General features: G+C 67.5%; 1 protein-coding gene across 2 annotated transcripts in view; it reads left to right on the forward strand.

The window, feature by feature from the left end:
* LAMA5 (laminin subunit alpha 5) overlaps window positions 1-17581 on the forward strand; it is a 52694-nt gene that overhangs the window by 31235 nt on the left and 3878 nt on the right. For both annotated transcript variants that reach the window (XM_032604344.1, XM_032604345.1), the window contains exons 25-66: window positions 69-175; window positions 268-421; window positions 980-1140; window positions 1241-1349; window positions 3182-3279; window positions 3367-3568; window positions 3680-3806; window positions 4395-4534; window positions 5078-5193; window positions 5272-5483; window positions 5791-5995; window positions 6198-6342; window positions 6538-6678; window positions 6788-6943; window positions 7129-7230; window positions 7335-7418; window positions 8010-8240; window positions 8734-8847; window positions 9051-9178; window positions 9420-9500; window positions 9603-9817; window positions 10258-10358; window positions 10571-10751; window positions 10840-10989; window positions 11372-11523; window positions 11599-11709; window positions 11889-12000; window positions 12420-12590; window positions 12766-12962; window positions 13120-13236; window positions 13348-13502; window positions 13766-13907; window positions 14006-14108; window positions 14724-14834; window positions 15628-15807; window positions 15907-16055; window positions 16135-16305; window positions 16405-16541; window positions 16626-16779; window positions 16944-17077; window positions 17151-17313; window positions 17386-17508. In XM_032604344.1, coding sequence (XP_032460235.1) covers window positions 69-175; window positions 268-421; window positions 980-1140; window positions 1241-1349; window positions 3182-3279; window positions 3367-3568; window positions 3680-3806; window positions 4395-4534; window positions 5078-5193; window positions 5272-5483; window positions 5791-5995; window positions 6198-6342; window positions 6538-6678; window positions 6788-6943; window positions 7129-7230; window positions 7335-7418; window positions 8010-8240; window positions 8734-8847; window positions 9051-9178; window positions 9420-9500; window positions 9603-9817; window positions 10258-10358; window positions 10571-10751; window positions 10840-10989; window positions 11372-11523; window positions 11599-11709; window positions 11889-12000; window positions 12420-12590; window positions 12766-12962; window positions 13120-13236; window positions 13348-13502; window positions 13766-13907; window positions 14006-14108; window positions 14724-14834; window positions 15628-15807; window positions 15907-16055; window positions 16135-16305; window positions 16405-16541; window positions 16626-16779; window positions 16944-17077; window positions 17151-17313; window positions 17386-17508 — 6042 coding nt within the window. The remainder of the gene's footprint in view (window positions 1-68; window positions 176-267; window positions 422-979; window positions 1141-1240; window positions 1350-3181; window positions 3280-3366; window positions 3569-3679; window positions 3807-4394; window positions 4535-5077; window positions 5194-5271; window positions 5484-5790; window positions 5996-6197; window positions 6343-6537; window positions 6679-6787; window positions 6944-7128; window positions 7231-7334; window positions 7419-8009; window positions 8241-8733; window positions 8848-9050; window positions 9179-9419; window positions 9501-9602; window positions 9818-10257; window positions 10359-10570; window positions 10752-10839; window positions 10990-11371; window positions 11524-11598; window positions 11710-11888; window positions 12001-12419; window positions 12591-12765; window positions 12963-13119; window positions 13237-13347; window positions 13503-13765; window positions 13908-14005; window positions 14109-14723; window positions 14835-15627; window positions 15808-15906; window positions 16056-16134; window positions 16306-16404; window positions 16542-16625; window positions 16780-16943; window positions 17078-17150; window positions 17314-17385; window positions 17509-17581) is intronic.

The raw sequence follows: 17581 nt of genomic DNA on the forward strand, positions 1-17581 counted from the left end.
GGGCTGAGCGGGCTGGGGCAGGGCGTGGGGCGGGGGCCACGGCACCTAACCCCTGCCCTGCCCCCCAGGACTACGTGGCTCTGCTGCCCAGCGCCTACTACGAGGCGGCCCTGCTGCAGCTGCGGGTGACCGAGCCCTGCACGTTCCAGCCCGACGCACAGCGCTCCGGGGACCAGTGAGGGCCGGCCGGTGGGGGTGGGGGCGGGCCTGACCCTTGCCGTGCTCAGGCCGCCTGCCCCATGCTCACCAGACTGTGCGCCCCCCCAGCTGCCTCCTCTACACCCACCTGCCCCTGGACGGCTTCCCCTCCGCCGCTGGGCCTGAGGCCCTGTGTCGCCACGGCAACAGCTTACCCCGGCCCTGCCCCACGGAGCAGCTCAGCCCCACCCACCCGCTGCTGGTCGCCTGCCAGGGCGCAGATGTGCGTGTCCCCGGGACCCCACGGGGGTGGGCGGGGTCAAGACTTGGGGAGACGTGCCCATGGCCTGGCGGGGAGGGGATGTCCACGTTGCAGTGACAGGACCCAGGCGCAGGGCAAGAGTGATGGCGGGCAGAGCATGGTGGCACAGCCGGGGGCACAAGGCCAGCCCGCCGGCTCGGGTAGCACCTGCTGCCTTCTGGGGCTCTAACCTTGGGAGTCGGTGCCTCGGGGCCTCATCCGTACATGGGGTACAGATGGCCCAGCCCTCCAGCTTATTGTGAGGAGGTGGCAAGTCACTGGTTCACTTCAGGCACTGGACACTCTACAGTGATGAAGCCGGCGGGCCACGGGTGGGCGGGGGGGGGGGCTCGGAGCAAGTGGAAGCTGGAAGCCGAGTGGCCGTGGGAGTGCCCCAGGCAGCAGGGATGGCGGGCACACAGGCCCTGAGATGGGGGACGAGGCTGTGCAGGGAGGGGATGGGAAGGGCCATGTTCAGGAGTGTCCTGTTCTCTAGGTGGGGGGCTGGGGCGGGGGCCTCACATTGCCCTGTCCCCCCAGGTGGACGTCCAGCTTCAGGTGGCGGTGACGCAGCCAGGCCCCTATGCCCTGGTGGTGGAGTATGCCAATGAGGATGCCCGCCAGGAGGTGGACGTAGCTGTGCACACCCCCCAGCGGGCCCCCCAGCAGGGGGCGCTCACCCTCCACCCCTGCCCATACAGGTGTCTAGCGAGTGGGGAGAGGATTCAAGCCTGGGGGCCGGTGGAGGGCTCTGGGCTCCAGGGCTGCCCTACCCACTGACCACCCCTGCCCGCCCCCCAGCACCCTGTGCAGGGGCACCGCCCTGGATGCCCAGCGCCATCTGGCGGTCTTCCACCTGGACACGGAGGCCAGCGTCCGGCTCACAGCCGAGCACGCACGATTCTTCCTGGTGAGGCCCCAACCCCCTCACCTGCATGGGCCGCAGGACCCCCCTGTGGGGTTAGGTCTTTCCAAAGATTTTCAACACACGCAAAAGTAGAAGAATGTGATGAGCCTGGGTACCCATCACCAGTGCCACCTTCAGCTCACATCGGGTGGAGGTTCTTCCAGAATCCTCCTCCTGCAGGGTTTTCTCCCTGTAGGTATGAGATGTAAATTTATTTATAAATAACGTTCACGGTCACACAAGGGGACCGTGATGCGCTGGAGTCAGAGTAGGAAGAGCAATCTGAACGAAAGGCTGCTTTTTGGTATAATTTACAAAAACACACCACCTCGTGGCCCCGAATTAGGATGGGGTCCACACAGCGTGGGTTCTGAAGCTTGGGATTTGCTATCGCTGTGGTAAGTTGCTTCTTTTTTTTTTTTAACGTGTGTATTTATTTTTGGCTGTATTGGGTCTTTGTTGCTGCGCGTGGGCTTTCTCTAGTTGCAGCGAGCGGGGGCTACTCTTTGTTGCGGTGCGCGGGCTCCTCGTTGCGGTGGCTTCTCTTGTTGTGGAGCACGGGCTCGAGGCACGTGGGCTTCAGTAGTTGTGGCATGTGGGCTCAGTAGTTGTGGCATGCGGGCTCAGTAGTTGTGGCGCACGGGCTTAGTTGCTCTGCGGCATGCGGGATCTTCCCAGACCAGGGATCAGACCCATGACCCCTGCGTTGGCAGGCAGATTCTTAACCACTGTGCCACCAGGGAAGCCCGTAACTTGCTTCTGTGTCAGCTTCACGGAGTTGAAAATCAAATCCCAAGGCTCAATGTTCTGGGCAATATTAACCGTTAGTTCAATGCCCAGAACCAAGCACGCGCGTTTATTCAGTAAGTGACAAAATAGGTGACGTCCTTCTCATCAGAGTATGACCTAGTCTCACTGTTACGTTTCCCTAGGCCTTTAAAAGTTTTATCAGGGTATCATATGCACGTATTTTTATGAAAGTGTCAAATATTGAAAACAGACTTGCAACAACAAAGCGTAGTCGCACGCCCCACCTGCACACTTCTCATTCTACTTTCCAGAGTCCGTCCGTTTCTTCCACGTTGCTAAGTAACGCGTGCTACATTGCTTCCTCCTAAGTTTTCGACATCGGAACCCCTGCGGTTCTGCCCTCCTGCACACGCGGCGCTGTAGTCGTGGGCTGGGGCACTTCAGACTCTCCATGGAGCTGTACCCACAGCCCAGTACCCAGGCCAGGAAGCAACATGGCCCCACCCCTGACACCACTCAGCCAACCCCCACCCCCACCCCGCCCCGGCCAGGGTAACTGGCTCCAGACACTGACAGCACCGCCTAGTTTGCCTATTCTGGAACTTTCTATAATTGGAGTCACACAGGTGTTCCTTTGTGCTGCCTCTGGCCGACGCCATGGTAGGGATGGATGGAGCTGTCGCCACGGTCACGTGGTATTCTGTCTTCGCTGTCGGGTTTTTCTAGACCCCCTGAGGTGTCGCGTTTTACCGTATCTGTCACACACGTTTCTTCGCCGTGGTAGACGGTACAGGACAGAGACGCCTGCTCACGAACCCCCGCTCGCTGAGCGCCCGCCTGTGCCGGGTCCCCAGCCCTATGACCACAGAGGGCGGTGGAGCGCAGTGGGAGGAAGGACGGCCGCCGGGGGAGCTGGGAGGTGCTGCAGGCCCAGAATCCACAGCCGAGGGCTGGGGTCTGTGCAGCTGGAGGAGAGGCAGGCGGAGTGGGGGCCGGGGGCTCGGTGCAGAGAGCAGGACCGGCCTGGGTGCGGGTGTGGATGGGCCGCTCCTGCTGCCACACCCACACCTGTCCCCTTTCTGCAGCACAGTGCCACCCTGGTGCCCGCGGAGACCTTCAGCTCAGAGTTCGTGGAGCCCCGCGTCCGCTGCATTAGCAGTCACGGCGCCTTCAGCCCCAGCAGGTGGTGGGGCCGGGGGCGGGAGCCCAGGGCGGCGGCGGGGCGGTGGCCGGGACTCGGGGACTCACCCCTGTGTTCCCCACCCCCCAGTGCCGCCTGCCTGCCCTCCCGCTTCCCGAAGCCGCCGCAGCCTGTGGTGCTCAGGGACTGCCAGGTGCTGCCGCTGCCGCCCGGCCTCCCGCTGACCCACTCTCGGGAGCTCACGCCGGGCGCGCCCCCGCCCGGGCCCCAGCCCCGGCCCCCAACCGCTGCGGACCCCGACGTGGAGCCTACCCTGCTTCGCCACCCCCAGGTGTGGGCCGGGGCCGGGGCCAGGGCCGGGGTGGGTGGCTGGGGTGGGACTTACAGCCCCTGATACTCCTGCATCTCTGCCCACTCACCGGAGCTGCTCCCCCCGGCACAGGGCACCGTGGTCTTCACCACCCACGTGCCCGCCCTGGGCCGCTACGCCTTCCTGCTGCACGGCTACCAGCCGGCCCACCCCACCTTCGCTGTGGAGGTCCTCATCAACGGGGGTCGTGTCTGGCAGGGTAAGCAGAGGGGTGGACCCCGGGGCGAGGAGGCTCTCGGGGGTCTCGTCCACACGGCCCATCGCGTGATACCACACATGACGTGGATGGGGCGCGTGCTGGGTCCACAGCTCACAGGGGCCGTGGCTCGGTGCCCGCTGTCTGGCTGTGACAGGGCCACGTGCCGTATATCCTGCCATCAGCTCTCACATGAGGTGCCCCAGGGCCCATTGTGTGTGGCAGGCCCTGCCCCTCACATCTGTGCTGTGATTCAGAGTTCACCCCGTCCTGTGCTTGGGTGATCAAGGGCTCGCTGTGGGACCCGGGTCCGTGCACGTCTGTTGCATTCTGCTCTGACGAGCCCGGGAACCTGCACCTCGTGGGGCCTCGTGTGTGACCACAGCCGATTCACGTAGCACAAGTGGGCCCAGCCACGTGGGTCTCCAGGCGGGTCACACACGTGTGTCTTGTTCAGGGATGGCATGGTCCTCGGTGGTGGGTGCTGTCGTTGGGATCCTCTCCTCCCTGGTGACTCCAGGAGTGTCCCAAGCCTGGGGTGAGGCGCTGTGTGTGTGCTGGGACCACTGACCTGCCTTTCCTCACCTCCAGGCCATGCCAACGCCAGCTTCTGCCCGCACGCCTACGGCTGCCGCACCCTGGTGGTGTGTGAGGGCCGGGCCGTCCTGGACGTGACCGACAGTGAGCTCACTGTGACCGTGCGTGTGCCCGAGGGCCGCTGGCTCTGGCTGGTGAGTTCTCGGGCTGGTAGTCGTCCTCCACCTGTCGTACCACTGTCAGTCGCTCTGCCAGAGTGTGTCCCCTGCTTGCCGCGGCCCAACCCTGGGCCAGGTGCCAGGGGCAGCAGCCTCTGGGGACCTCCAGGCCCATCACGAGAGGCTCCTGAGGGGGTCCAGGAGCCAAGATATTGCCCAGCAGCTCCCTGGGGCCCTGCTGGTCAGGGTGGCCTTCCTGGAGAGGGAGGCGTCTGGCAAAAAGGGGTGGACGGGGTGCCAGGAGCCTGGGCCCTTCCTCACACTCCCCAAGCTTCCGTTTGGCCACAGAGGCTGGCCTCCCCTCTGAGTGGCCCCCAGGAGGGACCCAGCACCTGGCAGCCTGGCTGGGGCCCCGGGCCAGGGTGTGATATCGTCACCGCTTCCTTAGCTGCCCGGCCAGACCCTGGCCTGTGGCAGAGAAGCCCTGGCGTCGGCCCCTGCCGGTGGGCTCCGGCACCCACCCCCGACCTGGACCCTTCGCTGGGCCCGCGGGAAGGTGACCAGGCCTTGATGCTCTAGGAGTATGTGCTGGTGGTCCCCGAAGATGCCTACAGCCCCAGCTACTTCCAGGAGGAGCCCCTGGACAAATCCTACGACTTCATCAGCCAGTGCGCCACCCACGGTTACCACGTCAGGTGGGCCGGGCTCGGGGCCGGGGGCAGCAGGGTAGGGGCCGGGCTGGGAGCTGGCCTCACCACCCGCCCTCACCCCAGCTCCTCCAGCTCGTCATCCTTCTGCCGCAACGCCGCCACCTCCCTCTCCCTCTTCTATAACAACGGGGCTCGGCCGTGCAGCTGCCATGAGGTGGGCGCCGCGGGACCCACGTGTGAGCCCTTCGGGGGCCAGTGTCCCTGCCGCGCCCACGTCATAGGCCGTGACTGCTCCCGCTGTGCCACTGGCTACTGGGGCTTCCCCAGCTGCAGGCGTGAGTACCCCAGTCCGCGGGAACGTCCAGGGGTGCCTCCAGGAAGCAGTGGCCAGGAGCACGTTCCTGGTGGACCGGCCCTGCCACGTCCTGTCTGCGAGGGCCCAGGCCTTACAGGAGGTTCCGGGGACTAGACAGCAGTTCTGCCCAGCTGACGCCACGTCAGAGGAGCTGCCTGGGGCTTGGGGCCCGGAGCTGGGTGGAACCAGGCTGGGGGTAGGGTGGCCTCGCCCCCTCCACCCGCCATTCAGCGTCCCCAGGTCTGCCATCGGGTCCCCTGACCGGGGCCTGTGCACGCGCCCCACAGCCTGTGACTGCAGCGGCCGCCTCTGTGACGAGCTCACGGGCCAGTGCATCTGCCCGCCGCGCACCGTCCCACCCGACTGCGTCATCTGCCAGCCGCAGACCTTTGGCTGCCACCCCCTGGTCGGCTGTGAGGAGTGTAACTGCTCGGGGCCCGGCGTCCAGGAACTCATGGACCCCACCTGTGATGTGGACAGTGGCCAGTGCAAGTGAGCACCAGGGTGCGGGTCCCCGTGGCCTCGGGGCAGTCCCGGGTCACCTGCCACTGAGCCCTGAACCCATCCAGCCCCTGGTAGTGTCCCCGGCGCTCAGGGGGGGCACCACCTTGGTGGGGGGCACCTCTGGTCTCTCGTGTCAGTGTGAGGGGCCAGGTGGAGGAGAGGCCCAGCGGCTCCTGAACCCTCACGGCAGGTGCAGACCCAACGTGGCCGGACGCCGCTGTGACACTTGTGCTCCCGGGTTCCACGGCTTCCCCAGCTGCCGCCCCTGCGACTGCCACGAAGCAGGCTCTGCCCCTGGAACATGCGACCCCCTCACAGGCCAGTGCTCTTGCAAGGTGAGGGCGGTCTGGGGCCAGACCTGCCGACACGACCCCACCCCGTCCCTCGTCTTGTCTGCTCAGCGGACCTTCGTTCTCTCTGGGAGGTTGGAGCTTCCTGGCACCTTTGGGACAGTCAGCCCAGTTGTGGGGTGACAGCCAACACGGGCACACAGCTGACCACCCTGCCCTGTCGTGCCCTCCCGCCCCCAGGAGAACGTGCAGGGCCCGCGGTGTGACCAGTGCCGCCTTGGGACATTCTCCCTGGACGTTGCCAACCCGAAAGGCTGCACCCGCTGCTTCTGCTTCGGGGCCACGGATCGCTGCCGGAGCTCCGCCTACGCCCGCCGGGAGGTGTGCGGGCAGGACGGGAGGGGACTCAGGGAGGGGGTCTGAGACGTAGGACGGGGCCCTGTGATACGCGAGGGCATGCGCCTGTGTTTCCCACCCACGTGCCCTGCAGTTCGTGGACATGGAGGGCTGGACGCTGCTGAGTGGTGACCGGCAGGTGGTGCCCCGGCAGGCGGAGGCGACACTGCTTCGCGTGGACCTGCGGCGCGTGCCTGAGGCCTTCCCCGAGCTGTACTGGCAGGCCCCGCCCTCCTACCTGGGGGACCGGGTGAGCAGGCCAGTCGGCCCCTGGGAGGGCACCCGGAGGGTGTCCAGGACCTCCTGGAGGCCTGGGGGGGCCGGCAGTGAGGATGCTGGTGTCCAGGGAGGGATAGGGTTCCTAGAACCACTGCCGTCAACTCTGGGCCCGTGGACGGGGTCTGGCCAGGTCGCATCCCTCTGTCCGGCCTCCAGGTGTCGTCCTACGGCGGGACCCTCCACTACGAACTGCACTCGGAGACCCAGCGGGGAGACGTGTTCATCCCCACGGAGAGCAGACCAGACGTGGTGCTGCAGGTGGCCCACCGGGTGGTCTTGGCAAGGGCGGGCAGCGGGCACAGCCAAGCCGGGACTGCGGGCAGCCCGATTCCTGGCCCTCATCCGCCCACACGCCTCCCCAGGGCAACCAGATGAGCATCGCGTTCCTGGAGCCAGTGTACCCGGCACCCGGCCACGTTCACCGCGGGGAGCTGCAGCTGGTGGAGGTGAGCAGCCGTCTCTGGCCCCCAAGGCTGCAGGGGCTGCTCTCCGTGGCAGAAAACAGGGCCCAGGAGCGGGCGGCACCCTCGTCAGCACACCTCTTTTCTGGTTCCCCGTGGGGGTAACTTACGCTCCTGGGCCGACTGCTGGCTTGCAAACCCCTGGTCCCTGACGGGTGAGCAGCTCCTCTGACGCCTGGCCCTGGGGTTCCCTCTGCAGGCCACCAGCTTGTGTCTTTCGTCCATTTCCTTTCCGAGGGGTCTTGTGTTACTCTTGAGGTTCACCCTGTGTCCTGGCTTCAGAGCTGCGATCGTCTTCTCTTAGTCTGTACTCTTGTAGCCTGTGTGTCTTTCTGTAAGATCTTCTCTGATGAACAGACGTTCTTGCGTTTGACGTACTCGTCGTTCATTTTTCATTTGCAGTCAGTGCTTTCGTGCGTTAAAGTCTTTGCCTCTCAGATCAGACGTCACTCACCTGTACCGCGTGTCCCCCCCCACGTGCCCTGCGTGCCCCCACCCCCCGCGGGAGGGTCTGTCCTGGGCTCCTGCTGCGCCCCGCTGCGGCGGCCGCACTGAGGCCCTGTCACGGCCTCGCAGGGCAATTTCCGGCACATGGAGACGCGCAGCGCCGTGTCCCGCGAGGAGCTCATGATGGTGCTGGCCGGCCTGGAGCAGCTGCACATCCGCGCCCTCTTCTCGCAGACCTCCTCGGCCATCTCCCTGCGCAGGGTGGCGCTGGAGGTGGCCAGCGAGGTGGGCGGGGGACCTCCGGCCAGCAACGTGGAGCTGTGCATGTGCCCTGCCAACTACCGCGGGGACTCGTGCCAGGTGAGGTGGCGGGGGCAGGCGCCGGGCTGCCGCCGACCGGTCGCTCTGCCCCGCGCGTCCATGCCTGGCCTCCATCTCCACCTCAGTCCACCCCTCCTCCTACCAGCTGGGTATCTCGCTCCCGGCAGCTGACCTTCCCACCACAGGCTGAGCCGGCCACTTGCTTATCCGTCTGCTAACCCGCTGTCACCTGCCCCCTGCCCGGCCCCCCGTGCACACGGCTGGTCTTCATCTGTTCAGTGCCCAGTCCTTCCCACGTCCACGGTTTACCCAGACAGCATCCACCGAACCCCCCCTCCCCTCCCTCCGCCCGCCTGGGAGAGGTGTTTGGAGAACAGGAGGTGGTCCCCTGAGCCCGTGGCATCTGCCTGGCTTTGTGGGTGGTGACTGTGCCTTCAGTGGTCGGTCAGGCTCAGGAGCGGGGTCCCCAGCTGCCCCCACACCAGGCTGGCCCCGCCTCTTTTCCTGACTGTTGATGCCCACCCGTCCCCAGGAATGCGCCCCTGGCTACTACCGGGACGTCAAAGGTCTCTTTTTGGGTCGCTGCATCCCCTGTCAGTGCCATGGCCACTCAGACCGCTGCCTCCCTGGCTCGGGTATCTGCGTGGTGAGTGGGGCCCCACAGGGTAGGGAAGACCAGGGGGCCTTTGGTCAGTAGTTACAGGTACGCTGAGGTCTGGGGGAGGGGAGGGGAGGGGCCCCGGGCAGGGCACCTGCTGGCAGTGGGCGGAGTCCTGCGGGGGGGGGGGGGGGGAGCTGGCGGGAAGCGAGGCCTCCGTCGTCGGTGCTGATGTGTCCCGTCTGCCCCAGGGCTGCCAGCACGACACCGAGGGCGACCACTGCGAGCGCTGCCAGGCCGGCTTCGTGCGCAGCGGACCTGAGGACCCTGCGGCCCCCTGCATCAGCTGCCCTTGCCCTCTGGCTGTGCCTTCCAACAAGTAAGCTGGGCCACAGCCCCTCCAGGGCCCCGGCCATTGACCGGTGGGCCAAAGTCCTTAAAGACCCGGAATGGAATACCACCACCCCTACCTGGTTGGGGGTCAGCACTGCCCTCTGTGGAGGCCGGGGCATCCGGGGTAGGCCCATGAAGTGGGGACGCCCCCCCCCCCCCCCCCCCCCCGCTTACCTGGTGCTCACCTGGAGCGTGCTGGGGTATAACGACCACCTCCATCTCTGCAGCTTCGCCACAGGCTGCATCCTGCGAGGTGGCCGCGCCCAGTGTCTCTGCAGACCCGGCTATGCTGGGGCCTCCTGCGAGCGGTGAGCTGGGCAGGCGGGTGCCTGACTGGGGCGGGGTCTGCGTGCGTGGCCCCGGGGACGCTGCGTTGCCTGCCAGCATCAGCCATGATCCCCCCCCGCCAGGTGCGCACCCGGCTTCTTTGGGAACCCCCTGGTGCTGGGCAGCTCGTGCCAGCCCTGCGACTGCAGCGGCAACGGCGACCCTAACATGCTCTTCAGCGACTGCGACCCCCTGACGGGCGCCTGCCGCGGCTGCCTGCGCCACACCACCGGGCCCCGCTGCGAGAGCTGCGCCCCCGGCTTCTACGGCAACGCCCTGCTGCCCGGCAACTGCACCCGTAGGCAGGGAGGGCGGGGCTGAAGGGCCTCTGGGTGTCCCACCCGGAGCAGGCTGTGTCCCGGGCCGGGCCCAGCGTGGACAGGGTGGACCCGACCAGGCCCCCAGGACTCACGGTCAGGTGACCCCACGGCCAGGCCAAGGGTCATTTGGGGACTCTGGCCTCTCCTGAGGGAGGGCACCCCACGAGGGCTCTGACGGGTCCTCTGGCTGAGCCCAGGCTGCAGGGGAGGCAGGCGGGCACAATGGGCCGGTGAGCAGGCAGCTGCATGGTTTGGACCTAGGTGGAGCAGGGAGGTGATGAAAAGTGAGGGCCTGGGGGCTTCACTTGGGGTGGGATGGAGATGCATGTGGAGTAGGTGCCCAGTAAGGGCTTCCCAGGGTGGGAGGGAAGAGGCTGGGGTGGGGGTCAGGGCTACTGTCACAGCCACCCTTCTGCAGGGTGTGACTGCTCCCCGTGTGGGACGGAGGCCTGTGATCCCCATACTGGGCATTGCCTGTGCAAAGCGGGTGTGACTGGTCAGCGCTGCGACCACTGTCAGGTAGAGCTGCCAGGGTGGGTGGGGCCTTGGTGTGGGGGTGGGGTTTTGTGGCTGTGGGGCGGGGCCTTGGTGTAGGGGCGGGGCTCGGGGCCAGAGGGATGGGGTATGGGTGTAGGGGCAGGACATCATGGCTGGAGGTGCAGGCTCTCAGGGCTGAAGGAAGCTGGGTCTTACGAGCTGGGCAGAGCCCTGACTGCAGTTTGTGCCCCCAGGAAGGACACTTCGGCTTTGAGGGCTGCGGGGGCTGCCGCCCATGCGCCTGTGGACCAGCTGCCGAGGGCTCCGAGTGCCACCCCCAGAGTGGGCAGTGCCACTGCCGGCCAGGGACTGGGGGTCTCCAGTGCCGCGAGTGTGCCCCCGGCCACTGGGGGCTCCCTGAGCAGGGCTGCAGGCGTGAGTGCAGGCCGGCGGGACACCTCGGGGCAGCGAGGAGTACCCCAGGGCCCTCAGCCGGCCACTCACCCCACCCCTCCCACCCCAGGCTGCCAGTGCCAGGGCGGCCACTGTGACGTCCACACAGGCCGCTGCACGTGCCCCCAGGGGCTCAGTGGGGAGCGCTGTGACACCTGCAGCCACCAGCACCAGGTGCCCATGCCAGGAGGGCCTGGGGGCCACGGCGTGCACTGCGAAGGTGTGTCCCTGCCCTCCCCACTGCCCCCAGCCGCCTGGCCACACCCGGCTCCCCCGCCCCTCCCAACTCCATCTGGGATGGTGCCGGTCCCAGTGCCATGCTGACTTGGTGACCCCGACGTTCACCTCCACCTCCAGATCAGTTCTCTGGTCCCAGCGCTCCTTGTCAATTTTCTGAGAGACCCCACGGCTGTTCTCCTGTTGACCCTGAGACCCCCACGCTGACCTCTGACACCCACTAACCTCGTAACCCTCAGCCTAGCTCAGTACCCCGTTCCATCTCCGGGACCCCTAGTGACCCGCTTCTAGCTCGCCAACCCTATGACTCTCTGGTGGCCTCAGGCCCACCCCTCACCCCACGCCCACCTGCCCCCTGCCCGCAGTGTGTGACCACTGTGTGGTGTTGCTCCTGGACGACCTGGAGCGGGCCGGCGCTCTCCTCCCCGCCATCCGGGAGCAGCTGCGTGGCGTCAATGCCAGCTCCGTGGTCTGGGCCCGGCTGCACAGGCTGAACGCCTCCATCGCCGACCTGCAGGTACTGCCCGGCCCGGCCCCGCCCCCCCAGCCTCCCCTTCCCAGGTCGCAGGCTCTCACCTTCCCCTCCCCGCAGAGCCAGCTCCGGAAACCCCCTGGCCCCCGCCACGAGACTGCACAGCAGCTGGAGGCACTGGAACGACAGACCTCAAGCCTCGGGCAGGACGTGCAGCAGCTGGACGGCCAGGCAGGCGCTTGGGGAACCCACTCCCTGGAATGCTCCTCCTCCAGGAAAGCCCTTCCCCGGGACCGCTTCCCCTCAGCAGACTCCTCCCCAAGAGGCCTCTCTCCCCGGGCCCCAAACCATCCAGCGTCACCCCTGACCCGCAGCTCAGGCTCGAGGCCTGATGGGTACTTCATCCACAGGCCACAGGGGCCCGAGCCCAGGCCGGCCAGCTTCTGGACAGCACCGAGGCCACGCTGGGCCGGGCACAGACGCTGCTGGCAGCCGTCCGGGCTGTGGACCGCGCCCTGAGCGGTAGGGGCTGGCCCACCTGGGCAGGGCGGGGAGAGTCAGGGCAGGGGGCGTGCCTCCAGGGGGCTCGGCCTGTTTGGATGTTAAGACAGGGAGATGGGCCTCGGCCGCGGAAACAGTGGGTCCGGGCTGGGAGGTGGGGGCATGCGGGCCCCACAAGACGGGCCAGTGCCCCCGCCCGTGGGCTGAGCAGACGGCAGTGGTGGGGATACGGGGGGCGGGTGGGCGGGAGGGCCGGGCAGACCTGCAAGTCGCGGCCTGGAGCCAGGAGCTCTGGGGGCCGTCCAGGGCACGCCGGGTTACACGGGGGTTATCTGAAGATGCTCGGCTGGGCGTTTCTGGCTCGGAAGCTAGTGGCAGAGGTGTGCCCGGGCAGCAGGCCAGCCCTGGGCCCTGACAGCCCGTTCCCCAAACCCACACAGAGCTCGAGTCCCAGACGGACCGCCTGTCACCAGCCAACGCCTCAGCCCTGTCGGGTGAGCAGCTGCGCCGGACACTGGCCGAGGTGGAACGGCTGCTCTGGGAGATGCAGGCCCGTGACCTGGGGGTTCCGCGAGCCGCCGCTGAGGCTGAGCTGGGGGAGGCCCAGAGACGTGAGTGGTGTCGGCCCCAGCAGGGCAGAGACGGGAGGGGTGAGGACCCGGCTGGGGGCTCTGGGGCTGAGGTCGGCCTGGAGTGGCATCCCGTCAGCGTGGGAGGGTGGACGGGGACTGGCAGGCACCAGGAGTCACTGCCCAAGTGACCGTTCCTGCACTGGGCCTTGGCCAGTGCTGGCCCACGTGCAGGAGCAGCTGACCAGGCGTTGGGAGAGGAACCAGGCGCTGGTAGCACGCATCCGAGACCAGCTGGCCCAGCATGAGGCCGGACTCATGGACCTGCGGGAAGCCCTGAACAGGGCGGTGGGCACTACCCGGGAGGCGGAGGAGCTCAACAGCCGCAACCAGGAGCGGCTGGAGGAAGCCCTGGTAGGGAGCCTGCCCCGCGGCCCCCCAGCCCCGCCGCCCCCCCTCCCCCAGCCCCCGCTCACTCATACTCATCATCCGCTACCCTGTCACCCCACCCCTTCATTTTCCTGCCTCATCCTTGTTCTATCACGTCTTCCTCACTCCCCATCGTCTCCAGCAACGGAAACAGGAGCTGTTCCGGGACAATGCCACTCTGGGGGCCACTCTGCAGGCCGCCAGAGACACCCTGGTCCGGCTCACTGAGCTTCTGCGCGGCATGGACCAGGCCAAGGAGGTGAGCACCCTGCCCCCCGTCCCAAAGGGCTGCACGCTGGGCGGGGGCAGATCAGGTGGGGGTGGGTAGGGGATGGGGACGAGGGTCCCACCTAAGGCCACCCACCCCCAGGAGTACGAGCGCCTTGCTGCCAGCCTGGACGGGGCCCAGACGCCCCTGCTCGAGAAGATGCGGGCCTTCTCCCCGGCGAGCAGCAAGGTGGACCTGGTGGAGGCCGCCGAGGCCCACGCCTGGCAGCTGGACCAGCTGGCGCTCAACCTTTCCAGGTACTGGGCCCAAAGAGGGTGCCCGGGGGCATGCAGCCAGGGCCTGGAGGTGGCCTAGCTGGTCTGGGAGGGCTCTTAGAAGGAGAGGCCAGTGTCCCTGCAGGGGCCGGGCAGAAGTCTGGGCCCAGGGTGGCAGGAAGAAGCAGGACAGGCACACAGGGCGGTGCAAGGCCGGGAGTCTAGAGCCGCCGGGCAGGCGGAGGCCCGTGAGGTGGGCGGAGCCCCCACCCGCACCCTGGGATCCTCCCTGCTTCCCCTCACAGCATCATCCAGGGGGTCAACCAGGACCGCTTCATCCAGCGTGCCGTCGAGGCCGCCACCGCCTACAGCAGCATTCTGCAAGCCGTGCGGGCCGCCGAGGGTGCCGCCGGCCAGGCACAGCAGCAGGCGAGCCGTATATGGGCGGTGAGGCCCTGACGCCCCCCACAGCCCCGGCGGGAGCCCGTTCCCTCGCGGCTCGGCCGGGCAGGTGTGAACTGCATCCCGTTTCTCTGTGTCTACAGGTAGTCGTGCAACGGGGCCTGGCGTCCCGAGCCCGGCAGCTGCTGGCGGACAGCGGTGCCCTGGAGGAGGCCGTCCTTGGGGGGCAGCGGAGGCTGGGCCTCGGTGAGTGCCGGGTCCAGCTGGGCGTCCGGGCTCCGTGGGGACCCTCACCTTCTGGCCATGTGGGTCATCACCGTGTGAACCAGGGTCGCGGCTGCCCTCTGTGGGAATTTTCCCCACTGCTCGGCGAGTGCGTCCCTGGGAGCTCTGCGAAGGCCCACCACCCACCCTGGCCTCGTGACACGCCCCCAGGACGTGGAAGGGCCTGGGGAAGGGGACGTGGGGCCCGGCTGATGGTTTCCCTGATGTCCTGGCTGAGGGCCGTGTGCATGCCAGGCCGTCGAGGAGGAGCGGGTGGGGAGTGGGCAGTGGGGTGCGCCCTCTGCTGCTAGCACCTCAGGGCACTGGTGGCCACGAGCAACGGCTCAGCTTTTCTGAGCCTCCATTGTTTCACCTGTAAAATGGGAATAATTCCCTTGGCTGTGGCCCCAGGAGGCTGCCCCAAGACTTGGGCACCGGTGCCACCCCCTGAGCCGAGGGCCCTCGTGTCCGGATGTCTCCATCTGACCGTGTGCATGTGAGCCTTCATCCTCCCTGGTCAGGAGGGAGGACTGAAATGGGCTGCACCTGTACCCTGGGGGCGGGGGCTCCTCGGGACTGAGGCTGCCTGCCCCGCAGCGTGGGCCACCCTCCAGGGCACCGGGACCCGGCTCCGCGATGCCCGGGCCAGGAAGGAACAGCTGGCGGCCCGACTCCGGGAGGTGCAGGCCATGCTGGCTATGGACACAGGTAGGGTGGGTCTCCTTCCTGCCCCCGCCCTCACTGCTTGTCCCCAGAACTGAAGAGACACCTGTCCGGATAGACATCAGCCAGTCTGTCCAGTAGGCTCTGATGGGGGACATGTTCACACTTGTGCCGTCCGGAGCGGTGGCCGGGGCAACTGAGGGGGACCCCTGTGTGGGCAGCTCCAACCCTGGGGACCCTCCCCAGCCCTGGGGATCTGCTTCTGGTCGGAGACAGATGCCAAACGAACGTAGCCCCGGGCAGCAAGTGAAAACTGGAAGGGGCAGGGAGCGCGCGGAGAGAGGTGGCGCGGGGCAGGCGGGAGTGTGTGGCAGGGACTTGGGGCATCTGGGGGAGGTGGGGACGGGGGAGGTGGAGGCAGCAGCAGAGGCCAGCGTGGCTGGAGCTGAGGGCTCGGGGGCCGGGGGGCCGGGAGGGCTCAGGGCAGGGGAGGGATCCCTGCCGACTCGAGAGTCGACCTTCCCCACAAGCCTGGGTTGGGGCCACGGGGACTCTGCGGGGGAGGGTGCGCTCAGGAGAGATGGTGTTGGCGGGGGTAGGGGGGGGCCGTGGGGAGGCGGGGCTGAGCCGACACGGGTGACCCAGCTGTGGCGAGAGAGGCTGGCACAGGAGGAGCCGTCTGGGAGAGGACGGAGGGTGCGTTTCCACCGCCCTGAGGCTCTCACGAGATCGGGGGCGGGGGTGACATCCCTGTTGCTGGTCTTGGCATGGGGGTCTGTAGTGGTCTCCCCAGATGGGGATGAGGCCCCCCGCTGAGCCTGCACACTGCCTGCCACAGAGGAGACAAGCAAGAAGATAGCCCATGCCAAGGCCGTGGTCACCGAAGCCCAGGACACGGCCGCCCGCGTGCAGTCCCAGCTTCAAGACATGCAGAAAAACGTGGAGCGGTGGCAGGGCCAGTACAAGGGCCTGCAGAGCCAGGACCTGGGCCGGGTGGTGCTCGACGCAGGCCGCTCAGGTGGGCCCTGGCGCACGGTGCCCTGACAAGAGGGCGGGCCGGGGTGGGGAGGCCAGGGGCTCAGGGCTGCCTCCCCACGTCCGCTCCCCCCCGCTGCAGTGTCCGCCCTGGAGAAGACACTGCCACAGCTGCTGGCCAAGCTGAGCCTCCTGCAGAACCGTGGGACGCACAACGCCAGCCTGGCCCTGTCGGCCAGCATCGGCCGCGTGCGGGAGCTCATTGCCCAGGCCCGGGGTGCTGCCAATAAGGTGGGTGCGAGTGCCAGGGCCAGGTGGGCGTCTGGGAGACCAGGAGGCAGACGCTCATGGGCTCTGTGCCCCCACTCAGGTCAAGGTGCCCATGAAGTTCAACGGTAGCTCAGGGGTGCAGCTGCGCACCCCTCGGGACCTCGCCAGCCTCGCCTCTTACACCGCCCTCAAGTTCTACCTGCAGAGCCCAGAGCCGCCGCCCGGCCAGGTCGCCGGGGACCAGTTTGTGCTGTACATGGGCAGCCGCCAGGTAGCGGGTGGGCTCGGTGGGCTGGGTGGAGCCGGGCGCCAGGCCGGAGCGGGTGGCCCACGCCGGGTCCCTGTCCCGCTGAGTCTCCTGCCATCACAGGCCACCGGCGACTACATGGGTGTGGCTCTGCGTGGACAGAAGGTGCACTGGGTGTACCGCCTCGGGGGGGCAGGCCCCACGGCCCTCAGCATCGACGAGGACATCGGGGAAGAGTTCGCAGCTGTCAGCATTGACAGGTGGGAGGCCCGGCCCTCACGGTGCTCCCCCCACCGCCAGCGTGACCGCGTGGCCACGCCTCCCTCTCTTACTTCTGCCCTCAGGACGCTCCAGTTTGGCCATATGTCTGTCACAGTGGAGAATCAGATGGTCCAAGAGACCAAGGGTGATACGATGGCCCCTTGGGGCGAAGGGCTGCTCAGTGTGCAGCCGGATGACTTTGTCTTCTACGTGGGAGGCTACCCTGGCAACTTCACGGTGAGCCCCGTGCGGCCTGGGTGCGCGGCCACCCCGCCCTGCACCCCTGTCCCAGGAAGTCCTGCTTAGGGTCTGGCTTCGGTCCGTCACGCTGTAGCCCGAGTTCCTCCCCTTGGGTCTGTCCCTGGGCGGGGAGGCTCCCTGACCATGTGCTGTGCCCACAGCCCCCCGAACCCCTGCGCTTTCCCGGCTACCGGGGCTGCATCGAGCTGGACACGCTGAACGAAGAGGTGGTCAGTCTCTACAACTTCGAGAAGACCTTCCAGCTGGACACAGCCGTGGATAAGCCTTGTGCGCGGTACGTGCGGCCTGACCCCCCCTCACCGCGGCTCGGCCCGCCCTCGGCTGACCCTGCCCCCTCTGACCCGCAGCTCCAAGTCGACCGGGGACCCGTGGCTCACGGACGGTTCCTACCTGGACGGCTCCGGCTTCGCCCGCATCAGCGTGGAGAGCCAGCTGAGCAACACCAAACGCTTCGACCAGGAGCTGCGGCTTGTGTCCTACAGCGGGATCCTGTTCTTCCTGCGGCACCAGGCACGTCCGCCGTCCCCACGGCCCGGCCCGCCAGCCCGCCCAGCCCACGCTGACCCTCCCCTCCCCCCCCAGGACCAGTTCCTGTGCCTGGCCGTGCGGGAAGGCAGCCTCGTGTTCCTCTACGACTTCGGCGCGGGCCTGAAGGAGGCCGACCCACTGCAGCGCCCGCCGCCTCTGACCACGACCAGCAAAGCGGTAGGGCTGGGCTCGGGGAGGGCCCGGCGTGGGGAGGGGCAGGGGGGGTCGCAGCTCTCGCCCTGAAGGCGCC

This window comes from Phocoena sinus, chromosome 15 (assembly GCF_008692025.1).
Source record: "Phocoena sinus isolate mPhoSin1 chromosome 15, mPhoSin1.pri, whole genome shotgun sequence".
Classification (NCBI taxonomy): domain Eukaryota; kingdom Metazoa; phylum Chordata; class Mammalia; order Artiodactyla; family Phocoenidae; genus Phocoena; species Phocoena sinus.